The 16,505-nt window shown below is 44.5% G+C and overlaps 2 protein-coding genes across 2 annotated transcripts in view; one reads left to right on the top strand and one right to left on the bottom strand.

Moving 5' to 3' along the window:
• Positions 1 to 16,505, top strand: part of fkbp1b (FKBP prolyl isomerase 1B) — a 249,948-nt gene that overhangs the window by 53,728 nt on the left and 179,715 nt on the right. The gene's annotated exons all lie outside the window — the stretch shown is intronic.
• LOC109918852 (sodium-dependent lysophosphatidylcholine symporter 1-like) overlaps positions 1 to 16,505 on the bottom strand; it is a 73,228-nt gene that overhangs the window by 11,287 nt on the left and 45,436 nt on the right. The window contains exons 5-9 of the mRNA XM_048597119.1: positions 14,652 to 14,662; positions 11,176 to 11,297; positions 5,301 to 5,384; positions 3,498 to 3,581; positions 2,768 to 2,880 (exon numbers count right to left, since the gene is read on the bottom strand). Coding sequence (XP_048453076.1) covers positions 2,768 to 2,880; positions 3,498 to 3,581; positions 5,301 to 5,384; positions 11,176 to 11,297; positions 14,652 to 14,662 — 414 coding nt within the window. The remainder of the gene's footprint in view (positions 1 to 2,767; positions 2,881 to 3,497; positions 3,582 to 5,300; positions 5,385 to 11,175; positions 11,298 to 14,651; positions 14,663 to 16,505) is intronic.

Here is a 16,505-nt window from a genome sequence, read left to right as displayed (position 1 = left end):
AGGTGTTCTGCAAAGCGGTCCCTGAGCCTCCGCTTGGTTTCCCCGATGTAGAGGAAGCCACACCGGGTACAGCGGGTACCGGGTATACCACATTGGCAGATGTGCAGGTGAACATCTGCTTGATGTGGAAAGTCTTCTTGGGGCCTGGGATGGGGGTGAGGGAGGAGGTATGGGGACAGGTGTAGCACTTCCTGCAGTTGCAGGGAAAAGTGCCGGGTGTGGTGGAGCTGGAGGGGAGTGTGGAGCGGACAAGGGAGTCACGGAGAGAGTGGTCCCTCCGGAAAGCAGATAAGAGTGGGGAGGGAAAGATGTCTTTGGTGGTGGGGTCGGATTGCAGATGGCAGAAGTGTCGGAGGATGATGCGTTGGATCCGGAGGTTGGTGGGGTGGTATGTGAGGACGAGGGGGATTCTTTTTTGATTCTTATTGCATGGACGGGGTGTGAGGGATGAGTTGCGGGAGATGTGGGAGACACGGTTGAGGGCATTCTCGACCACTGAGGGGGGGAAGTTACGGTCCTTGAAAAACGAGGACAACTGAGATGTACGGGAGTGGAATGCCTCATCCTGGGAGCAGACGCGGCGGAGGTGAAGGAATTGGGAATAGGGGATAGCATTTTTAAAGGAAGGCAGGTGGGAGGAGGAGTATTCTAGGTAGCTGTGGGAGTCAGTGGGCTTGAAATGAATATCGGTTTCTAGGTGGTTGCCCGATATGGAGACAGAGAAGTCCAGGAAGGGGAGAGAGGTGTTAGAGATGGTCCAGGTAAAGTTAAGGTTGGGGTGGAAGGTGTTAGTGAAGTGAATGAACTGTTCGAGCTCCTCGTGGGAGCACGAGGCGGCGCCAATACAGTCATCAATGTAACAGAGGAAGAGGTGGGGTTTAGGGCCGGTGTAGGTACGGAAGAGGGATTGTTCCACGGATTTCACAAGCTTCAAAATCTCCCCTCCCCCTACCGCATCCCAAAACCAGTCCAGCTCATCCCCGCCTCCCTAACCTGTTCTTCCTCCCACCTATCCCCTCCTCCCACCTCAAGCCGCACCTCCATCTCCTACCGACTAACCTCATCCCGCCCCCTTGACCTGTTCGTCCTCCCTGGACTATCCCCTCCCTAACTCCCCACCTACACTCACCTTTACTGGCCCCATCCCCGCCTCTTCGACCTGTTTGTTTCCTCTCCACCTATCCTCTCCTCTATCCATCTTCTGTCCACCTCCCACTCTCTCCCTATTTATTTCAGAACCCCCTTCCCCTCCCCCTTTTCTGATGAAGGGTCTAGGCCCGAAACGTCAGCGTTTCTGCTCCTATGATGCTGCTTGGCCTGCTGTGTTCATCCAGCCCTGCACCTTGTTGTCTTGTGATAGCTGTTTGTTTACTGAAGAACCCTTGCCTTGCATTATGACTGTTGAGCTGCAAGCTCATGCTTTGGAAATTATTTGGAATAGGTAGTGACCAATCAGCTGAAGTTAAGATGCTCTGAAATCAGCACTTGTATTTCTGAAACATACCCTTGTTGTGAATCCAGTGTGAAACACATTGGTCTCTTGAAGAGAGGCTGGAAGACCTTTCAATGCTGTTTTTCCGCTGCAAACTGCAGGTTGCAAAGATCCCAGCAATGTTTAGTGCACCCATCTGTGCCAGAGTATCTCATAGCTCTCTGAACATTCCATAAAATATCCTTCTTGTTTTCAAGAACTAAGACTTATTGGCCAAAAGTGGTTCATTAAAGCTCTACAGGGAGAAATGCTTTTACCTGGAATGCATGTAGGTTTGTGTGTGTGTGCGCGTGCACACGCTTTGGAGTGTTAACGTCTACATCTTCACATTATAATCTTAGTGTGTTAACCAGCTTGGCATTTTTGTACATTTTGTTTTACACAAAATCAATATTTTGGCATTGAATATAGGAGTTGGGAAGTCATGTTGCGGCTGTACAAAATGTTGGTTAGGCCACTTTTGGAATGCTGAGTTCAATTCTGGTCTCCCTGCTATATGAAAGATGTTAAAGTTGAAAGGGTTCAGAAAAGATTTACAAGGATGTTGCCAGGGTTGGAGGGTTTGAGCTGTAGGGAGAGGCTGAATAGACTGGGGCTATTTCCCCTGCAGCATCAGAGGCTGAGGGGTGACTTTATAGAGGTTTATAGAGTCATGAGGGGCATGGATAAGGTAAATAGCCAAGGTCTTTTTCCCAGGTTAGGGCAGCCCAAAACTAGGGGGCATAGGTTTAAGATGAGAGGGGAAAGATTTAAAAGGGACCTGAAGGGCAACTTTTTCAGACAGAGAGGTGAGTGTATGGAGTGAGCTGCCAGAGGAAGTGGCGGAAGCTCATACAATTAAAACATTTAAAAGGCATCTGGATAGGTACATGAATAGGAAGGATTTAGATGGATGTGGGTCAAATGCAGGTAAATGGGACTAGATTAATTTAGGGTATCTGGTTGGCCTGGACGAGTTGGACCAAAGGATCTGTTTCTCTGCTGTACAACTGTATGACTTTATAATTTTCTTTGCTTATTTTAGAGACTTGATTGATGGCTAATTATTTTCTAATTTCAATACAAAGAAATCATACAATTGGCACTATCAGGAACTATGTAAAACAATAACAATTATGTTGTAACCTGTAGAGCAGTGAGATCAGACAGAGAAACTATGCACTCCTCCTGTCTCAGTCATAATATGTCTTAGATTTGAGGGTGTGAAGATAATGTTACAACATCAACAGTTGTATGTATAAATTCAAAAAAAGGAAATAAATCAATGTTACTTACCATGGTAACAGAAAAAATGAAGCAATACTCAGACCAGAGGAAACTGCCGCCACATAGGCTACAATGAGATTGTTTGGAAGAGAAGCCATCAAGCATAAAAATGGAATTAACCACTATAAACAGAGAAAAGTACAACAAAATAAAACAGAAGTTTGCAATTTGTTTTAGGATCCAACTTCTCGTTTTTAATACACAGTGGGTTAATGGTGCTGTTTCATTGTGTCTTTTAGTGCTCAAGAAGAATTTTTTTTTATACCCTAAGACTTTGCAGATAAATTAGAGAATGAGAAAGGCCACACTGCACCAAGCAGGCCCTGTTGTTTCCTAGACTGAAAGAAGATAGTGGCTCCAAGTTTCATCATGACCAGCAGCTCACACAGTACAGAAAGTTTGTATACCCATCACATCAGTGATCACTTCTCTCTGTGAATGCTAAAGTCTAAATTTTCATGAACATTGATTCAACATCAACAGCCTCTATGTATTCTCCAATTGGATTTTGCACCCAATTGTACATGGAACAGACATCCAGCAGATCCAGGTTCATGCCCGTTACTGGGCCCAGGAGCAGTGTGCTCCATGGCCAATGGTAAGTTAGCCCTTTAGCCCTTAGGTATTAGGGATGTTGTCTTTTTATGGGTTGTGTTCCTCATTGAGGAGTTAGTATATTTCAATAAAGAAAATCAATATTCCAAAGTACAAAGTTGAAATGAAAAAAATTGGTACATACAGTACTACCAAAGTAAACAGCAGTTTTCTTCCCAAATCTCCGCAGAAAACATTGCCAAAAAGGAACAATCATCACAGCAGTTATCTACAATGGAAAACAAAATGATTCACGTGATCAATCCAGATTTAATGATGATCTGTTGTTTGAGAAACATGAATAAAGCACACCACAATAAAATCCACAATTTAAAAAAAATATTGTCTGCAGAAAGTACTAATTTTGTTAACAATTTTGTATTTAATCAAAAACCTTCAAAATCATAAGTATTCAGAACACTATGAATTCACTAAGTGAATTATCTCCTATATCTACAAATTGGTAGACACATTAGTAAAGTTAGATCACATAGAATTCAGGGTGAGCCTGCCAATTGGACACAAAATTGGCTCTATGCTAGGAGACAGAGGGTGGTGGTGGAGGGTTTTTTGGACTGAATCCCTATGACCAGCAGTGTTCCACAGGGAATGGTACTGGATTCACTTTTGTTTGTCATTTATATAAATGATTTGGATGAGAATATAGGAGGCATGGTTGGTAAGTTTGCAGATGACACCAAAATTGGTGGTATAGTGGACAGTGAAGAAAGTTATCTAAAATTACAAAGAGATCTTGATCAATTTGGTCAATAGGTTTAGTTGTGGCAGATGGAGTTTGATTTCGGATAAATGTGAGATACTGCATTTTGGTAAAACAAATAAGCACAGGACTTATATAGTTAATGGTAGGGCCCTGGGTAGTGTTGTAGAACAGAGTGACCTATAGATTCAGGTACATAATTCTTTGAAATTTGCATCAGAGGCAGACAAGATAGTTGAGATGGTATTTTTGCATGCTTGTCCTAATTTTTCAGACCTTTGTGTATGGAAGTTGGGATGTTATGTTGAGGTTGTACAGGACTATGGTGAGTCCTCTTCAGGAGTACTGTGTGCAGTTCTGGTCACCCTGTTATAGGAAGGATATTATTAAACTGGAGAGGATTCAGAAAAGATTTACTAGGATGTTGCTAGGAAGGGAGAGTTTAAATTCTAAACATAGGCTGGAAAGGCTGGGACCTTTCTCACTGGAGCATAGGAGTTGAGAGGTTTATAAAGTCTGCAGGAGCATAGATAAAGTGAATAGCAAAGGTCTTTTCCCTAAGGTGGGGGAGTTCAAAACTAGGGGGCATACTTTTAAGGTGGGAGGAGAAAGATTTAAAAAGGATATTGGGGGGGGGGGGGGGGCGACCTTTTTACACAGAGAGTGGTTAGTGTGTGGAATGAACGGCTGGAGGAAGTGTGGATGTAGGTACAGTTACAACATTTAAAAGACATTTGGATAAATACATGAATAGGAAAGGTTTGGAGGGATATGGGTTAAATGAAGGCAGGTCGGACTAGTTTAGTTTGGGAACGTGGTTGGCATGGACGAGTTGCGGGGGAGACTGAAGTGTCTGTTTCCATGCTGTATGACTCTATGTCACCAACGAAAATACTTAGTACAGTACGAACTTCACAATTCTCACTGCAATAATATCAGTCCCAAGGAAGTTTGTTATACTATTGTCAATTTCAAAATTTTCATGTCCAGGACTGCAATACTGCCAAATTCCATGATCAGATTCAGTCATATCCTGGGTCAGCCTTCTATGTAATGATTAATTCCAAATGCAGACAAACTTAGATCCTGACTAAAATGTTTCAGGATTAAATTCATTCTTTTTATTCTATTGCTACTTCAAGAAATGCCCTCTTCTTCAAATATGTGACAGTGTTAAGTGCAAGTGTTTGCATGAAGAGGAAAACAAAATGTTAAAAATAAACATACCAGAATCACAAGTACGATGTTTTGATAATGGTGTCGAAGATCAGCAGCATAAGTGCAAAACAGAGCAAAGTTCCCCTCTACAAGCTGAGTGTGAGAAAATAAATCTATTATAATAGACATTCAATCTGCTCATACATTGATTCGTATTGTTCATAAATTAATAATTTCACAATAAACCTTCAAAAGTAACGATTTTAAAATGGGGAAATTAAAAAATCTACACAGATGTTGGAGTCAAAAGTGGACTTTTCTTTTTATTCCTGTTTTTGTATCTAAGGTTTGTACCAAGGTACTTGTACTTAAGATGGTGTCATAAGAGATGACATTGTAAAACTTTTCACGATACTCCTGCACATCTGTACTGGAGTACACGTGACAAGAAAGGATATTCTATTCTATCTGCCATTTTTATTTCCCATTTGCATAACCTGTCTTTATCCCCCTGTCATCCTCTCCACTTGCCTTCCTACCTACTTTTGTGCCTCAATATATTCACTTTCCTCAGCCAGGTCATTAATATATATTGCAATCAATTGTGGCCCAAACAGTGATCCCTTTATCCTGAATCTATCTTCCATTTGGGTGACATGGTGGCACAGTGGTTAGCACTGCTGCCTCACAGCACCAGGGACCTGGGTTCGATTCCAGCCTCGGGTGACTGACTGTGTTGAGTTTGCACATTGTCTGCGTGGGTTTCCTCCCACAGTCCAAAGATAGGCAGATTAGCCATGCTAAATTGCCCATAGTGTTCAGGGAGGTAGAAGGTGTATATTAGGGGGATGGATCTGGGTGGGATGCTGTGAGGTTCAGTGTGGACTTGTTGGGCCAAAGGGCCTGTTTCCACACTGTAGGGATTCTAATTCTAATTAGTCTGCTAATCCTTTATCCATGCTAATATATACCATCGAAACCTCTTACCTTATGAAGTAGCCTATCTGTAACCAGTCTATCCTGTCTACACCTATTTACCCTGTCTATAATTCTTTGCAGCCTCTCTGTCAACTTACCTTTCCATCTGGCTTTGTATCATCAGCAAACCTAGATATTTTACTTTCTGATGCTTCATCAAAGTCATCAATGTCAATTATAAAAGCTGGAGGCTACAGCACTCTACCTTGTGGACTCCACTATTTACTGCCTGATTACTTGAAAATGTCCCATTTATGTACTGTCACCCCTCTCTGTTTGTTAACCAGTTCTCTACCTGTGTTAATACATTATCCTCAACTCCCTGATCCCTATCTTGCCTATTAATTTTTTTAATGGCACCTCATGTTTTTGCAAGTCCAGGTATAACACACCTGTTTTGCACAAATATTTTAAAAAAAGCACAGAACAAATACTCCTTCGAATCCAAATTAATTAGAATCTCCATATAATTGGGTCTTGTGTAAATAAAGAAAACAAACATTTGTGTTCAGATTTTTCCAAAGTATTACATCACAACCCAATGACAATTTTTGCAGGCAAAAACAGAAATTGTTGGAGAAACTCATTAGGTCTGGTAGCTTTTGTAGAGAGAAAGCAGAGTTGTCATTTTGAGTCCAAAGACCCTTTTTCAAACCCGATAGTAGCTAGGAAAAGATAGGAAACTTGCTGAAGACAGGGGTGGGGAGTAGGGAAAGGAATTCATAGAATCCTGACAGTGTGGAAGTAGGCCATTCAGTCCATCGAGTCCACACCAACTCTCCTAAGTGCATCCCACTCAGACCCACTCCATCCCTGTAATCCTGCATTACCCATGGCCAATCCACCTAACCTGCACATCTTTGGACTGTGGGAGGAAACCCACACAGACACATGGAGAATGTGCAAACTGCACACAGTCACCCGAGGCTGGAATTGAATGTGGGCATCTGGTGTTGTGAGACAACAGTGCTAAACACTGAGCCACCATGCCGCTCATAGGTGAGTAGGTAGAGACAGAGCCTGGATGCTAGTAAGCCAGGGAGGAAGAAACACAGTTAAAGTGTACCATAACATGGGCTGGCCAGACTGAAAGCAGCCCATGTCATGAGCAGACCTGGTGTGTGTATGTGTGTGTGTATTTAGGTGTGTGTGTATGTGTGTGTGTGCAGGTGTGTGTGTGCAGGTGTGTGGGTGTGTGTGTGTGTATGTAGGGGTGTGTGTGTGTGTGTGGGTATATGTGTATGTGTGTATGAACATGGAATGTGGTAGTCAGGGTCTAAAATTACTGAACTCGACATTAACTCCTAAAGGTTGCAGGGTCCCCAAGCAGAAAATGAGGTGCTGTGCTTCCAGCTTGCTCTGAGTCTCACTGGAGCACTGCAGCAAGTCCAAGGCAGAAACGTTGACTGGGGAACACAGTGGTGTGCTTAAGTTTCAGGGAACAGGAAATTTTGTCATTTTAGTGGACAGAACATAGGTGTTCTGCAGAGTTGATGCCAGTCTGTGTTTTATCTCCCCAGTGCAGAGGAGGCCACATTGTGAACACCAAATACAGCCGACCAGATGGAGTGAAGTGTAGGTAAATTGCTGCTTCACCTGGAAGGTGTGCCTGGGTCCTTGGATCATAAGGAGGGAGGTGGGAAATGGGCAAGTTCTTCCACACATCTCTTCTTTTGCATTTTCTGTGACTGCATGGGAAGGTGTCTTGGGGATGTTGGGAAGTCTTGCGAGTGAAGCGGGAATGGACCAGGGTGTCCCAGACGGAATGAACCCTGCAAAATGCTGACAAAGGAGGGGAGGGGAATACGTGTCTGGTAGTGGCATTGGCCTAGAGGTGGTGGAAATAGCAGCTTATGATTCTTTGGATGTGGATGCTGTTGGGGTGGTAAGTGAGGACAGAGGGGACCCTTTCATTGTTGTGGGAGGGAAGACAGAGGGTGGGAGCAGGAATGTGGGAGATGGGTTGGACATGGTTGAGGGTCCTGTAAACCATGGTGCTGGGGAATCTGGGTTGATAAAAACAGTAGACATTTCTATTGCCCCCCTGCAGAAGGTAGCATCATCGGAACAGATGGGATGGAAACTGGAAGAATGGAACGGAGTCCTTACAGAAAGCAGGGTGTAAGGATGGGAGTGGGTGTGTTCCAAATGGATATTGGTGGCCAGTCTATCCCCAGAAATGGAAACAGAGATGTTGAGGAAGGGAAAGGAGGAGTCAGAGATGGACCAGGTTAAGGGGAGGGCAGGGTGGAAATTGGAAGCAAAATTTATAAATTTTTCCAATTCCAAAATCAAGAGGGAAGCAGCACCGATGATGTCATCAGTCTACCAGAGAGAGAGTTGTGGTGAAGGACTTGAATAGAATTGGAATAAGGACTATTCCACATACCCCACGAACAGTCAGGCATTACAGGGGCTCCATGTGGGTTGCCATGGTCACACCTTTGACCTGAGTGAGAGGAGTTAAAAAAGAGAAGTTGTTCGGGGTGAGGATGAGCTCGGCCAAGCAGCGGAGTGTGGTGGTGGATGGGGACAGTTCAGGCCTTTTCTCCCCAGGCTGAAGCGGAGAGCCCTGAGACCATCCTGATGGGGGAATGGACATGATTGCAGCTCCATAGTAAAGAGGGAGCGGCTGGAGCCCTCAAGCTGAAAATTCTGAAACTGAAGAAGAATCACAGATGTACATGGAAAGGGATGGAGAAGGGGAAAATAAAAAAAAAATCAAGTCAAGGTAGGAAGAGATAAGTTCCGTGGGGCAGGAGCAGGCAAAAACAACAGGTCTGCCTGGGCCATCCTGTTTATGGAGTTTGGGAAGGAGGTAGAACAGGCTGTAAGGGGTTGGGGGTCTGTGAGCTCGGAGACTGATGGAGGGGTGGGGAGATCCCTAAATAAGATGAGATTAGTAACTGTCGTGGACACAGTATTAGCTTTCCTCCTTGCCTGGCTTACCATTATCCATCCCTGAAATAACTGCATAGAGGCTGGGTCCTGTCACCATGTCACCCTTTATTTACTTGTGTACAGTATACTAGCTGTGATTAGCGAGCAAGGAGTCAGTCACCTGGACTCAGGAGATTCTCATCTCCTGGATATATTAGTCAGCTGGGGCTTTCCTGATTGGCCCAGGTTAACAACTCCAATCAATGATCTTGTAGTCAATGAGGTCAACCTGATTCCAATCACTACAACCCATTTGTCTGTTCAACTGTCTTTCTTTCTCTCTGGGCTCCGTCTTTACCTCCTTTGCACCAGCCCCTATCTTCAGCATATATAACCAAAGGGATATTTCCCTCCCCACCTCTATCTGTCTTTCGTAGGGACCACTCACTTTGTGACTCCCTCGTCCACTTCACACTCCCCACTAACCCCACCACCCCCGGCACCTTTCCCTCCAACTGCAGGAAGTACTACACTTGCCCCTTCACCTCCTGCCTCAACTCCATCCAAGGCACAAAACAAACCTTCCACATTAGACAGGGGTTCACCTGCACATCTGTCAACATGATTTACTGTATCCACTGCTCCTGATGTGGCCTCCTCTACATTGGTGAGACCAAGCAGAGGCTTGGATAATGCTTTGTAGAGCACCTGCGCTCTGTTTGCAGCAAACAACAACATCTTCCAGTCACGAACCACTGCAACTCCCCCCTCCCACTCCCTGGGTGACATGTCCATCCTGACCCTTCTCCAGTGTCGCAATGATGCCACCCGCAAACTGGAGGAGCAGCACCTCATATTCCGCCTCGGGAGCCTACAGCCCAATGGCCTAAAGGTGGACTTTACCAGTTTTAGAATCTCCCCACCCCCGGCTTCAACCCATGTCCAACCCTCCCTCTCATCCCCGCCTCTTTGACCTGACACAACCTGTCCATCTTCTCTCCTACCTATCCGGCCCTCGGACCTCACTGACCAATCCCCACCACTCCCTACCTGCACTCACCTATCACCATCCCACCTACCTTCCCCAGCCCCACCCCTCCTCTCTATTTATTTCCCAGGCCGCTTCCCCCTTCCCATTTCTGAAGAAGGGTCGTGACCCAAAACACCAACTTTCCTGCTCCTCTGATGCTGCCTGGCCCGCTGTGTTCCTCCAGCTCCACACTGTGTTATCTCTGACTCCAGCATCTGCAGTTCTTACTATCTCTTCAGCATGTATACATCCTTTTCCTCATTCCTTTCAGTTCTGAAGAAGGGTCACTGGACTTGAAATGGTAATTTGTTTCCCTCTCCACAGATGCTGCCATACCTGCTGAGTTTCTCTATTTTTGTTTCAGACCTTCAGCATCTGTAGTTCTGCTTTATGTTAACAATTTCAGAGACCTGTTTTGTAATACCAACACTACAGCTCAGTGACATAGTGATTATGTTATGGAATCAATCATTTGATTGATGATGCTTAAGTTCAACTCCTACAGCTGGGGACTTTAGATTTGATTAATTCAAAAATCTTATTTTTTTTTTAGAAAAAAGAAATATAGGATCTACAATTGTGATCATCAATATATGAGTCAAAGATACCCAACTTAATCACAAGAAGAAATCTGCCGACCAAGTCAAGTCTAGCTTAGTGCAGGTGCACAACAATGTGACTGACTTTTAAATTCCTTCTGAAAAAAGCTAGCAAGTCGCTCAGCTCCGCAGACACCCTTCATAGGGCAATTAGCAATTAGCAATAAATGGAGGTCTTGCTCCCAACACTCTCACCCTGAGCAAAAACTGAAAGAACTGCGGATGCTGTAAATCAGGAACAAAAACAAAGTTGCTGGAAAAGCTCAGCAGGTCTGGCAGCATCTGTGAAGGAAAATGTTCTCACACCCTGAGAATTAATTGTAAAATGCTACAGTTATTTTTACGTTCCCACACCATCCATTGCAAGGTGTAAAATCCAGGGACTCCTGATGCTTTTAATGCAGCAGAACAGTATGTTTCTTGTATTAAGCATTTTTTAAATGCTCAGGAGGATTACCTGAATAGCCATGGCTGTGAAGAGGAAAGATGTTGTCAACTTCAAGTAAGGGCTGTATCTCAACACAAGTTTGATTCCCTTCAGAAAAGGAATTGGTTTTTCTGACTTCTCAGTATAGGGGTCTAACCAAGAAAATGCAACATCAAACTACTTACCCTTTGTGTTTCATTAAACAGATGGTGTAACTAATAAGTGAAGCAAAATACCCATTAAAAGATAGCATTAAGCTGATTGATCAGACTTCAAATTAGATTGGACAGCTTTCAGTATCACATTTAAGGATAAAGAGTCCATGAAACTGAGGCTATTAAAATAAACAAATAAGTATCTTTTGTCCTCCTTCAATGTCTTTGTATCTATCATCAATTTAAATATACAAAATAGTTCATGAATGAAATGCATTTTGGGACATTGTTGAAAAATATAAAGAAATGCTGTATAAATGCAAGTCCTTGGGGCTAATTTTAACCCATCTGTCACAGCGAGAAACTGACAGAATAAGATTCCCTCCTGTGGTGAAATTTATCAAGCTGACTTGTACAATTCTGTCAGTTCCCCATCTGACAAGTTAAGTTCAACTGACCCCCTTTAATGTTTATCCTTCTCTCTTGCAGAAATTTGCTTCCCATTCCAATTTCATCGTTTCTTCAAAACCACTTACACCACTCAATAATTCTTTCTTTATTTCTATATCTGAGCATTACCCCAACCCCTCGTTTAGTTGAAGTTTCTCAGTGCTGTTCTCTCCAATGAATGTTTAAAATTGTGCTTTCAAATTCTGCTCCAACCGCTGAGCTGCCTTCTTGAACCGCTGCAGTCCACCTCCTGTGGGTCTATTAGGGAGGGAATTCCAGGATTTTGACCCAGTGACAGTGATGGCACGATGGTATATTTCCAAGTCAGGATGATGTGTGGCTTGGAGGGGAACTTGTCCTTCTAGATGGAAGTGATTGTGGGTTTGGAAGGTGCTGTCCGAGGATCTTTGGTGAATTTCTGCAATGCATCTTGTAGATAGTACACACTGCTGCTACTGAGCGTCGATGGTGGAGGGAGTGGATGCTTGTGGATGTGGTACCAATCAAGCGGGCTGCTTTTTCTTGGATGGTATTAAGCTTCTTGAGTCTTATTGGGGCCACACCCATCCAGGCAAATGGGGAGTATTCCATCACACTCCTGACTTGTGCCTTGTAGATAGTAGACAGGCTCTGGGGAGTCAGGAGGTGAGTCACTCATTGCAGTATTCCTAGCCTCTGAACTGTCCTTGCAGCCACTGTGTTTATGTGGTGAGTCCAGTTGAGCTTCTGGTCAGTGATAATCCACAGGATATTGAAAGTGGCAGATTCAGTGACAGTTAATGTCAAGGGGCAGTGGTTAAATAGTCTCTTATTGGGGATGGTTATTGCCTGGCATTTGTGTGGTGTGAACGTTACTTGCCACTTGTCAACCTAAGCCTGGATATTGCTTAGTTCTTGTTGCATTTGAAGATGAACTGCTTCAGTGTCTGAGGAATCGTGAATGTAGCTGAACATTGTTAACCATCAGCGAACATCCCACTTCTGACTTTATGATGCAGGGAAGGTCCATTGAATTCCTACAGTGTGGAAACAGGCCCTTCGGCCCAACAAGTCCACACTGACCCTCATACCATCCCACCCAGACCCAACCCCCCCATAACCCACACATCCCTGAACAATATGGGCAATTTCCCATGGCCAATCCACCTAGCCTGCACATCTTTGGACTGCGGGAGGCAACCCACGCAGACACGGGGAGAATGTGCAAACTCCACACATGCAGTCGCCCGAGGGTGGAATCGAACCCGGACCCCTGGCGCTGTGAGGCAGCAGTGCTAACCACTGAGCCACCAGCTGAAAATGGTTGGGCCAAGGACATTACCATGATGAACTCCTGCAGAGATGTCCTGGAGCTGAAATTACTTGTTTCCAATGATCACAACCACCTTCCTATGTGCCAGGTATGACTCTAACCACTGGAGAGTTTGCCTCCCGATACCTATTGATTCCAGTTTTTCTAGGGCTCCTTGATGCCACACTTGGTTGCATGTGACCTTGATGTCAAGGAGTGTCACTCTCACCTCACCTCTGGAATTCAGCGTTTTTGTCCGCATTTGAACCAAGGCTGCAATGAGGTCAGGAGCTGACTGGCCCTGGTGAAACCCAATCTGGGCGTCACTGAGCAGGTTATTGTTCAGCATTGTTGATGACAACCTCCATCACTTTCCTGATGTTCAAGAAGAGATTGTTGGGGCAGAACTTGGCCCAGTTGGACTTTTCCTATTTTTTATGTACAGGACATACCTGGGCAATTTTCCTCATGTCAAGTCTTCGGTGCTATGGCTGAAATTTTATGAAGGCCCATAGTCTTTGCAGTATCCAGTGCCTGCAACCATTTATTGATACCATGTGGAGTGAACTGAATTGGCTGAAAACTGGTATCTGTAATGCAGGGGATCTCTGGAGGAGACTGAGATGGGTCATCCACTCAGCATTTCTGGCTGAAGACTGCTTCAGCCTTATCTTTTGCACTGATGAGTTGGGCTCTTCCAGCATTGAGGATGGGGATATTTGTAAAGTCTCTTCCTCCTCCAGTGAGATGTTTAATTGTTCGCCACCATACCTGACTGGATGTGGCAGGTCTGCAGAGTTTAGATCTAATGTGTTGGTTGTGGGACTGTTTAGCTCTGTCGATCACTTGCTGCTTATGCTATTTGGCATGTGAGCAGTCCTGTTTGGTTCACACCTTATTTTTATTATCCATTGATCATGCATCTTTAAGTAATCAGAGATTATCTGAAATACTAAGAGGAAGAGAGAATATTTGTCCTATCTAGAGTTAAAACTGAGGACCATGTGGTATAACCATTACAGCAATTCTAATTGTTCTAGGGTAATAGTTTTCTGATCTGCCACTAATTAAGTGGGCATGGTATAATGTCCTAGGATAGATTTATCCCAATGTGGGCAATGGTAAGTCAGTTGGTAAACTATGACCAAATCAGAAAAAAATGAGAACCTCAATGCTGAGTAAACATGTTTTAACAGTGAGATGAGATTCTTGTTCGTGAATGGTGAGAGGCCTATACCAATGCATTAACATCTCATTATTACCTAATCTCGCCTCATTTATAAGCACGTTTGTATTATTCCAGACAATGAACAGAAAGTAAACAGCAATAATGTCTGACATAGAGGTCTGAGTGAGTCGCTAGCTCATTTGTGTCTCCCTTGGTTCTTCAACATGACAAGTATTTACCAACATCTCAGGACACACTCCATGAGCAGGGACAATCTGCATCCTTTGCCCACAGATGTAAGTATCAGTGAAGCACCAAGCATTGTGGCACATCTCCTACTCACTTAGTTCACCACTTCAATGTGAGACCGGTCTGTATGATATTGGTTCGCCTTATTAAATGAAGGATGTGAACTTATTAGAACAGTTCAGGGAAGGATTACCGGACCCATACCTGGAATTGATGAGTTATTTTATGAGGAAAGGCTTGTATCTGCTGAATTTTGAAGAGTCATGGGTGGCTTGATTGAAGTATATATGATCCTGAGGGATCCTGTCAGAGTAGATGTGGAGAGAACGTTTCCTTTCATGGGAAAATCTAGAATAAGGGGCTGCTATTTAAGAACCGGGGTCACCTATTTTAAATGGTTACGTGGCAAAATGTTTTCTCGCAGATAGTGGTGAGTCTTTGGAACTCTGATTCTTAAAAGCTGTCGGAAGCAGAGTCTTTGAATGTATTTAAGACAGTGGTAGATAAATTCTTAGCAAGCAAAAGAAGTGAAAGCTTATCAAGATTAAGGTGGGAATGTGAATTTGAGGTTATAATCAGATCAACCATGACCTTAGTGTATAGCAAAGGGGCTGAATAGCCTCTACCTACTCCTTGCTAACGTGTACATTTGTAATGTATTTTGCCTGACATACAACCTCTCGTAATAGGAATCCATTCCAGTTACTTAAATCCCACCATGTGAAGCTGAGCTTTCTGCACCAGAGTGGAGAACTCAGAAAGGAGAAGAGGCTATTTTGCTTCAAGCCATTCAATAAGTTCACAGTTTATTTGGTTGTGGTCCAAAAACCACTTGCCCCACTAACTTTTGGTTTCCATGTAAACAAAAAATCTATCTAACTCCACCTTGAATAAATTGACTGTAATCCTTGCATTTCCCATGGCTAATCCACCTAACCTACTCAAATTGGGGTGGTGTGGTGGCTCAGAGGTTAGTACTGCTGCCTCAAAGTGCCAGAGACCCAGGTTCAATTCCACCCACAGGCAACTGTCTGTGAAGAGTTTGCACATTCTCCCTGTGTCCGTGTAGGTTTCCTCTGGGTGCTCCGGTTTCCTCCCATAGTCCAAAGACGTGCAGGCTAGGTGGATTGGCCATGCTAAATTTCCCCGTAGTGTTCAGGGATGCGTAGATTAGGTGGGATATAGGGGAATTGGTCGGTGTGGACTTGTTGGGCCAAAGAGCCTGTTTCCACACTGTAGGGATTCTGAGTTTAACCAGTTGAAAGTGTTCACTTGCTGGAATACATCATAGATTAAAGGTTGAATCAGAGATAGTAGGAACTGCAGATGCTGGAGAATCCGAGACAACAAGGTGCAGGGCTGGATGAACACAGCAGGCCAAGCAGCATCATAGGAGCAGAGTCTCCATATCGGGCAACCGCCTCGTGCTCCCACGAGGAGCTCGAACAGTTCATACACTTCACTAACACCTTCCACCCCAACCTTAAGTTTACTTGGACCATCTCTAACACCTCTCTCCCCTTCCTGGACCTCTCTGTCTCCATATCGGGCAACCACCTAGAAACCGATATTCATTTCAAGCCCACCGACTCCCACAGCTACCGAGAATACTCCTCCCACCCACCTTACTGCAAAAATGCTATCCCCTATTCCCAATTCCTTCACCTCCGCTGCATCTGCTCCCAGGATGAGGCATTCCACTCCCGTACATCTCAGTTGTCCTCGTTTTTCAAGGACCGTAACTTCCCCCCCTCGGTGGTTGAGAACGCCCTCAACCACATCTCCCGCACCTCATCCCTCACACCCCGTCCACGCAATAAGAACCAAAAAAGAATCCCCCTCGTCCTCACGTACCACCCCACCAACCTCCGGATCCAACGCATCATCCTCCGACACTTCCGCCATCTGCAATCCGACCCCACCACCAAAGACATCTTTCCCTCCCCACCCTTATCCGCTTTCTGGAGGGACAACTCTCTCCGTGACTCCCTTGTCCGCTCCACACTCCCCTCCAGCTCCACCACACCCGGCACTTTTCCCTGCAACC

This window comes from Rhincodon typus, chromosome 5 (genome assembly GCF_021869965.1).
Source record: "Rhincodon typus isolate 14 chromosome 5, sRhiTyp1.1, whole genome shotgun sequence".
In the NCBI taxonomy this organism is placed as follows: domain Eukaryota; kingdom Metazoa; phylum Chordata; class Chondrichthyes; order Orectolobiformes; family Rhincodontidae; genus Rhincodon; species Rhincodon typus.
Note: the sequence above shows the minus strand (reverse complement) of the source record. Positions and strands in the feature narration are given on the sequence as shown.